Raw genomic sequence first — 8,994 nt, forward strand, 5'->3', positions numbered from 1 at the left:
GCAGCAGCAGCAGGCTAGTAGGAAGCACAGTAGAAAGCCAGAGAGAGGGACTTCCCTCGTGGTCCAGGGGCTGAGACTCAGGGCCCAGTTTCAATTCCTGGTGGGGGAACCAGATCCCACATGCTGCAACTAAGACTTGGCATGCCGAGACTAAAGACGCCATATGCTATAACTAGAAGAACTGGCACCCTTGTGCTGCAACAAAGATCCCACGTTCAGCAACTAGACCTGGTGCAGCCAAATTAATTGATTTAATGCAAGAAATTTTAAAAAGAAAACTAGAGAGAAGTCACTGTGGCATTGGAAGACACGGGAAGTTAATAAAGGGTAAAGTAAAGAGAAGATGAGGAGGATGATAGGTAGGCAGGGCTAGTTCAAGGAAGGCCCTTGAAGTCATGTCAAGGAGTCTGGCATCCACTAGGCCAGTCCTTTCCAGGATGGAATAAGATGGCACCTGATCAGAGTGCACTTTCTGAGTGGAAAAATCACCCATAATCTATATAGTGTGACTTTGGGGGGCAGAGAAAGTCCCATGAGCCCATATTTAATTCTGTATTCTTTGTCTTATGCTGGAAATTGCACCATTCAGTGATTCCTTTCTCAGCACATCAGAAGGTGTGGTGATATCCACAGTGTAGCAAGGACTCTGGAGAGCCAGGAAGGTGGTGTATGGTAATCTGGGCTGGCTCAGAATGGGACCCAGGCCGATTACATTGCACATCAATATAAGTTCACCTTTTATGAATCTGCTCTCAGCAGCCAGTGGAACCAGCACTGGGCTGGCGTGGACTGGGATTGATAGTAACCTGCTGTGTGACCTTAGGGAACTCACCAGACTTTTCTGGGCTTCAGAGGCCTTTCAGCATCATCATTCCAATGAAGGTGGGTTGATGAGGGCCCTCAAGTGAAAAGAGAAAGTTTTCATAGAATGGGGGAGGGGAATGGTAAAGAAAGGGGAAATAAGACACTTGTGAGCACAATTCAGCCACCTGGTATCACCTCTGTGTTCAAGAGTGGGGAACGGGGACAATTTAGGTCAATGAGAAATTAACATGGACCCATTTTCAAGTTGGGAGACAGACCATGAATCACACATACCTGCTTGCAAGCGCTAAGTGAGGAGCATGGGATGCTGGTGGGGAGACACCCACACCCTATTTCTCCTGCAGGGAGGACATGTGCCAAGGAGTGTCCAGCACTGTGGAGCCACACGAAGGCGGGGCAAACGATGGAGAACCTGGAGCCCCAGCCTTTATGGCTGCTTTGCCAAGAATCCATTCTGGGCAGGAGAACAGGGATCTGGGCTCCAACCCTCCAGTCATGGTTCTGAAAAGCCAAGGGAAGACTCTAGAAATGTTTTCTGGGAAAGCAAGGAGCAAGTATTCAGGTCGGTGACCCCTGAGACAGACAGAGAGCTGAGAGAGACAGAGACGATGGACACAAGGGCAGTCAGACACAGCAATGCCCCACAGCCCTTGCCAGACATTCTCCTGAAACCGAGAAGCTTAAAGATGGCCTGAGGCTTCTGGCAGCCCCAAAGGCAGTGTGGTAGGAGCCTTCTGGGCCTAGGAGGACAGGTGCCTCTGAGAGACTTGAAAACAATCTCAAGGCTTCACCAGGATCTGACGCTAAAAAAAAGTCAAGCACCTCGCCACTGTCCAACCTTAGGGGCCAGATGTTGTTTCATACTGAGGCAGAAACAAGGTTAGTCTCTCTTGAGGACAGAGGATAAAGCAGAGAAGCTTCGGGCTTAGCAGAGGGTGGAGAAACTTTTGGCTCTGGGACCAGCCCTGTCCCTCTGCCCTGAAGTACCTGAAACCTTGTGTTCTTGTTTGATTCCACACTCCCCCACTGCCTAGAGGACCCGGGGTATGCAGAACTGGGGCGGGGGTGGGGTGGGGTGGGGTGGGATGGGGTGGGGTGGGGTGGGCGGCTGCGCGGGGGAGGAATGAGAGCTGGAGTCTGTAGGCAGCTCTGTCCCAGCCATCTCCTCCGCCAACCTGTTGCTTCGAGAGGCAGAGGGCAGCCATCCACACTGTTGTGACCTCCAGTGACCCAGAGAAAATTCCCTTTATTATCAGTGAAGCCTTTCTTCTTTTTAGTAGAGAAAAGAACAATCATGTCTTACTTAAGGACAGAGTGTGTGTGTGTGTGTATGTGAGCATGCCAGCCCACACCAGCACCCCAGTATCAACATCTGCAGGCCTGACCCTTGCTTCCCCAAAGGACCAGTCAGCAGACAGTTCTCTAAGGGAAAAATGGTGGGAGTGGGGAGGGAAAGGGCAAGGAGGGGTCAAGTGACTATCTTTTCTTTTCCTCTTCCTCCAGGCTCATCTGTGCAGCCCTAGGAGCTGCCCAGAACCTCCACACTAGCTCCGCTCAGCTTCACAGGACAGTAAACTTTCCCACCAGCACTGGACGTGCCCACAGTTCACTTGGATGCCCAAGGTAAAGTTCTGGGCCCTTCTATAAACTCATCAAGCATATGGAAGATGATTTTCTGTGGACTCTGACTGTTAAAATCACACTGGGTATAAAGATCCCCCAAATATACCCTTACAGACTCCCTGTGTCCCCCAGCCCCTGCTCCCTGACATATGCATGACACATTTTCTCAAGAGCCATCTGTATCCATCAGAGAAGGTGTCTCAGCCTCTTAAAGAGAGCCTATGTAGGCCGGAACCCCAGTCTTTCCTCCACTGAATGATTATCAATACTTCGGATAAGGCTTTGAAGTCTGGTTATTCGCTATGCCTCAGATTGATCCAAGAGCTTGTCCCTACTGGGTTTTAATCTAACCAAGGGAGGGGAGGGGAGGAAGGGCCACCAACAGTTGGCTAGATCTTGGGTCTTGAACTCCTCTTCCCAAACAGCTTCCCTTTCGTTGGGGTGAGAAAGATAAATCTAAATACAGGAAATTGCAGCCCAGTCTTGAACACAGGAAAACTGTTCACATTTGCCTCAGTTTAACTTAATCACCTCACTAGGAAGGATGAGCTAACAAAGGAAAGAACTGGCTGGAAAACAGTTAAGTCTTTGGGTTAAAATTCTCTGTGTCCTTGGCGGTTCAAGGTAATCTCTGGTGTTCTTATGTATCTTTTGCCCTTAACTTTTTTTGGTTTCAGGATTCAGTTAAACACAATTTAAATTTCTAAAACTAGGATGCCTGTTAAAATTGCTGTTCTATGAGACATGCACCTGGCTTTTGAGAGGAGTTCAAACACCCACTAGAAGAAGCCTCTGGTGGGACAAGTGTCTGAAAAAGGAAGTGGCTGACCCAGGAAGGCAGTGGCTCTCTGTCTTCTGTTGAGAGAACTCGCGCGGTCGGCTGCACTTCTGAACCCTCTGGAACTTAGCTTTTAACAGAATTGCCTCGACCTTGGAAGTGTTTGTTACTTTTCAACGGAGGAATTCGTGTTGCATCGCTGTAATACTGTCATGGGCCAGAGCACAAATGTTTTGTGTTTGGTATATATATGTGTGTGTTATTTTTTTTTTTTTTAAGGTCGGGAAGGAAAGGAAAAAGTCGTTCAAGGATGGTCCCGGTGGTCAGTCGGAAAGGTGGGCGGCTCTGGCTTTGAAAACGGTTCACACTCTGCCCATTTACTTCCATGCCCTCCCTCGGACTGCTCCAAAACAGACGATTCAACTGAGTCCCTTTGTATCCGGTTTTATTGCTCCGGACCCCTAGGGTCTCACAAGAAACGTGCCCTGCCGAGCCGCTCTCGGAGGCGGCCTCTCCAGCGTTCCCGCTTCTCCCTCGGGGCGGGGAAAGGGAGGGGAGGAGAGGCCGGCCGCAGAGCACGGGGCACCGGAGTCAGGATCCCGGGCAGCGCCGGGCAGGCGCACGCCCCTCAAACCCGCGCCGCGCCTGGAGAGGCGCCGCTTCGCCTTCCAACTCCAGCGGCACACGCTGTGCGAACTTGACCAGAGTCCTGGCAAGGGTCGGCGGTGAGACAGAAGCCCGGAATGGAACCCAGGCCGGAGGCCCGCTCGCGCTCCGGGGGTGGGGGTGGCGAAACCCACCGCCGGAACTGTCCAGGCTGCCCGCAGTCGCTGCGCCAACCCCGGAGGAGCAGCGAGCTCCGCCTGAGACGCTCCCGCCGTCCGGGACGCGGACGCGCCCCGCTAGGGCGTTTTGTGGCTGCGCCGAGACGCCGCGCGCCACTTCCCCAGCCCGGGGGCGGAAGGGCCCGGCTGGGCGCAGCGCGCGCCAGCGGGCGGCGGCCGCCGGGGGCCGCAGGTGCCCTGGAGCCGCTCGCCTGGCAGGTACTCGCCGGAGGAGGGGAGGGGAGGGGCGTGAAGAGCCCCGGGCCGCGCGGCCCCGCCTCCCCTTCGCCCCGGGAGCTCCCTTCGGGAGGAAAGCCTCCCCGGCCCCAGCCGGCCTCCCGGCCCCCTCCCCGCCGGCACCCCGCTCTTGGTGATTGGCTGGCGCCGCGGGTCCCTGGCACGCGCCTGTGGATGTAGTTATAAGAATCCTCGCGTGCCGGCCCTCAGCTTCAGCCGGTCGCCACAGCCCTCCCCAACGCCGCGCGGGCGCCGTCCAGAGCGCAGCGGCCGCGGGCACTCCAGGAAGGCCGGGGCGGGGGTGGGGCGGTCCTCGTTGCCTCCCGTGCCAGACCGGGAGGGCGGGGGCTGCCCGACGAGCCCGAGCTGCAGCCGCAAACTTCCAGAGAACACCCCTACCCTAGGCCAGCAGTCCCCCGGGCCCTCGGCGGCGCAGAGCATGGACGCGGTGCTGCTAGAGCACTTCCCCGGGGGCCTGGACGCCTTCCCGTCCTCTTACTTTGACGAGGAGGACTTCTTCACTGACCAGTCTTCTCGGGACCCTCTGGAGGACGGCGATGAGCTACTGGCCGACGAGCAGGCCGAGGTGGAGTTCCTCAGCCACCAGCTGCACGAGTACTGCTACCGCGACGAGGCGTGCCTGCTGCTGCAGTCCGCGCCTCCGGCGGCCCCCCACGCACTCGCCCCGCCGCCCCCGGGGGGTTCTGGAGAGCCGGAGGACAGCGGCGGCGGCGGCTACTGCTGCGAGGCGGGGGCGCCCCCCGGCGGCTTCCCTTACTCGCCCGGCTCTCCGCCCTCGTGCCTGGCCTACCGGTGCGCCGGGGCGGCCGCGCTGTCGCCGAGGGCGCGGCTGCGTGGCTTGAGCGGGGCGGCGGCTGCGCGGCGGCGGCGGCGGGTGCGTTCCGAGGCGGAGCTGCAGCAGCTGCGGCAGGCTGCCAACGTGCGCGAGCGGCGGCGCATGCAGTCCATCAACGACGCCTTCGAGGGGCTGCGCTCGCACATCCCCACGCTGCCCTACGAAAAGCGCCTCTCCAAGGTGGACACGCTGCGCCTGGCCATCGGCTACATCAACTTCCTCAGCGAGCTGGTGCAGGCCGACCTGCCCCTGCGAGGCGGCGGCGCGGGCGGCGGCAGGGGGCCCGGCGGCGGAGGGCGCCTGGGCGCGGACAGCCCGAGCAGCCAGGCCCAGAAGGTCATCATCTGCCACCGGGGTACTCGTAAGTGCGTCCGCCTCACAGCTCGTAGAGGGTGCGGGGGACGGGAACGGGAAGGTCCCGGGGCGGGGGCTGGGTGAACGGACCGACCAGCTGACTGACGGACGCACAGACGGGCGGGCTGTGGGTACCGGCCACGTTGAACCGGAGTTGGCGTTTCTGAGGTTTTTCCGCCACTCTGACAGCGGCCCTGAGGGTGCGCGTCCCGGATAGACTTGCAACTTCTGGGATTGCGGGATGAGGGCGCCGGCGGCTCGCGAGGTGGAGAAAGAGTGTTGTTCAGAGTAACCAAAGACGCCTGTCTGTCAAAGCGCCCAGAAGGGGATCTCGGAGGACCGGAGGGGCAGTGCTGGGAGCAGAGTTGGACATTCACAATGTGTTTTTGTTTTTTTTTTTTTTCTTTCTCTCACCACCTCAGGGTCCCCATCCCCCAGCGACCCGGATTATGGCCTCCCTCCCCTTGCAGGACACTCTCTCTCTTGGACTGATGAAAAACAACTCAAAGAACAAAATATTATCCGAACAGCCAAAGTGTGGACCCCAGAGGACCCCAGAAAACTCAACAGCAAGCCTTCCTTCAACAACATAGAAAACGAACCGCCCTTTGAGTTTGTGTCCTGAGAAGAGTCAGACCTGCCTGAGGACGTGATTCCGTCTGTGTGCATATTGTACATGTAAATATCTATAATGTAAATGTAACTTAAGAATCACATTTTTCTAATGGCAATCAACTGTTTGTTATTTATCTATTTATTATCCTGTCGAGTTAATGAAATAGATGATCTCTTTTTAAATATATAATTTATATAATTTATCCTGATTTTCTTAAAATATGCAATAGTCTATGATCTTCCCCAGCACCTTTGGCAGAACTCTGCATTATTGGAAGAACTCTGACCGGAAAACGTCATGCTAATTTATTGACAGATACGGTTTATTTCTAAGCAATGTTAATAAATGCTATTCATACCGTTTTCTAAAAGTTGTTTTAAACTTGATAGGTGTAGCTGTATCTTTAAATTAAAGATGAATTAACCTACTTTGTAAAAAGAAAAAAAAAAAAAACGGAATCAGAGACCCTAAACGGAGCTATACAGTAAGAGACACCTTTTAGATTTAGTTTAAAGGGAGTGGGTTAGAGGATTAGGCCTCATTGAGAGAGCCCTTCATCTGCATCCCAGTCCTAACACCCTAGGAAGCAAATGGGTCACGGAATATTTGTTGCTCTCATTCTTTCAGATGGGAAATCTAAGGCTGGGAGACATTTGACTTATCCAAGGTCATGGGCACCCTGCGTAATCATAGTGTATCAAGTGGACACTGTGGGTCCGGTGGCGACAGTGGGCTAATTCCTGGGCTAGCAAAGGAAAGACGCCTTTCTGCTTCCAAGGGCTGGGGAGAAGGGGTTGCTGTTAAGCTGCCCTGTGACCCATCCATTCTGCAGTTACAGCATCAGGTACATGGAACTCAGATATACTCAAAGGAAATGAGAAAAGCCACCAGGTTGAGGCCGGAGACCCCCTCTCGAATGTTTCCCAACAAAACCCAGGGTCTTTGGGATAAGACAAGAAAGGAGCACGCCCTCTCTGCCGCTTCTGCAACTGGGTAATTTCTGAAATTGACTCGGTTTTGCCTCCAGCAGAATCCAGTCCTTTGAGGCTAGCAGCCTGGGGTGAAGGCGAGGCTCCGGCGGAGAGCCGCCCCCTAGCGAAGGGGAGAGGCGCGAGGGCGCAGCGGGGAGCGCCCAGGAAGCTAGGGTTTGGACTAATCTCCGAGGCCGCTACGGGCACCTCCCTGGCCCTCGGGGAGCGCTCGGCTGCGAGCGGGAGTCTGGGCGCGCGGCTCAGAGTGCGGGACGCCGCGCGCGCTCGGACCGCGCAGGTGCGGAGCGGCAGGCGCGGAGCAAGGTCTCGCGCGTCCCGCGCGCTCTTCCTGGCTGATCCACAACGCCGGCTCCCCGCAGGCCCTGGGGAACCGAGATGCCACTCCCCGGCCCGCAGCCGCCCGGTCGGCCAAGGTACGATGGCGCATCTCCCTTGGTACCCAAGGCCCTTCCGAGGGACAATATGTCGGCAGCATGCTAATTGCTTTAACCTAGTTTCAGACCCACCGAGGGGTTCCCCGCGCGCCGCGGGTGCCATGGACGTCATCCAAGAGCAATTAAAGCGAGGCCGCGAGCCCGACCCGCAGCGCGGTCTGGCCAGACGCGCGGAGATTCTGGGTCTCCAAGCTCCCAGGAGGCCCTTGACCATGGACCCTCTCACCCCTTCCAGCCCCACTCGTCCTTCCCCCTAAAAGATGGAGATTTCACACTGGAGGAAGAATTTGGGAACGAGAGAAAATAATTCGATTTTGTCCTGTATTAGGGCCTCATTAAACACGAAAGTTGCTTTTGCACAAGTGCTTCTATCAGGCATGTAATCTCATTACACTCATTAGAAAGTCAAATGGTAGGCAGACTTCAACTTAATTATAAGTTATGTAAGTTCTGTACCGTTTACTTCGGCTGCGTAGACCTGCGTTTCAATTGGATTAGGGGATGTGGCACTCTGCCCTTCAAACACTACCATCATTGTGAGGTGGCACCTTTTATTTTGCGTGCCACTTTTTTTGTGATTCAATGCTTCAACGACACCCTTTAGTGCGGTGCAGATGAAGCGGAAGAGCCAGGCTGAGCATGTAAAACACCAGGGTCTCTATCTTGTCACTCTTCTGTCCTGACTTGGCAAGTCCCTTTAAACACAACCTTCAAAGAGACTGACAGCTTCTTTTTATTTACTCATAATCCATTCATCCTAGTGTAGCAATTCTTAAAAAAAAAAAAAAAGGCAGCAGTAGCAGCAGAACAAACATATCATTTCAGAGTCTCCTCTGGCGTCGGAGAGGCCGAGCTGCGAGCAGCTCTCCCGGTGGCAGCGCCAGGCTGGAGAGCCTCTGGCCTGGGGCAGCTCTGGCCAGTAAATCCAGCCTGGCACTGGAAGGATTGTTGTGGGGGCAGCTTGAGTGGCAGGTATTCAACGGTTCTTCTAAGTCCAGATTTTTCTTCCAACTTAAACAAAAATGCATATGAAAATAACTCAGTAAGCTAAGCTTCTGGATGGCTGTGGAGACACTCTGCTTGGCCTTCCTATTCTGAATACTCACCAGCCCCTGCCCTGAAACCCAGCCTGGGACCATCAGGAGAAAGAGTTTAAAGTCCTTCCTGGCTGCCCTTGTCCATTTAGCATAATAAAGAAGCTGCAAACCCAGAAGGGAGGCCTTTTCTGATCTCCACTGGCAAGCTGGCTGAATCATTCCCTAGTGGCCCAGACTCCATTGCAAGCAGTCATGGGGTGGGGAGGCATACAAAAGAGGGTTTGGTAAAGCCAAAGATTGGAGTTTGAGGAGGGCCTCCTTTCCCCCATATCTTAGCACCTCCCACCAGACACACATCCTTAATTCCAGTCCATTCATCCTCCTGGTCTCCACTCCAGGTTCTCAGCCATTCTGCCTT

The 8,994-nt window shown here is 54.9% G+C and overlaps 1 protein-coding gene across 1 annotated transcript; it reads left to right on the top strand.

The window, feature by feature from the left end:
• Window positions 1–4,726: 4,726 nt before the first annotated feature.
• On the top strand, window positions 4,727–6,122 carry PTF1A (pancreas associated transcription factor 1a). Its single transcript, XM_068986697.1, has 2 exons — window positions 4,727–5,504; window positions 5,920–6,122. The coding sequence occupies exons 1-2, from the start codon at window positions 4,727–4,729 to the stop codon at window positions 6,120–6,122; spliced, it is 981 nt and encodes a 326-aa protein (XP_068842798.1).
• The last annotated feature ends 2,872 nt before the right edge of the window (window positions 6,123–8,994 follow it).

The sequence above is a fragment of the Capricornis sumatraensis genome, chromosome 15 (assembly GCF_032405125.1).
Source record: "Capricornis sumatraensis isolate serow.1 chromosome 15, serow.2, whole genome shotgun sequence".
Taxonomy (NCBI): Eukaryota; Metazoa; Chordata; class Mammalia; order Artiodactyla; family Bovidae; genus Capricornis; species Capricornis sumatraensis.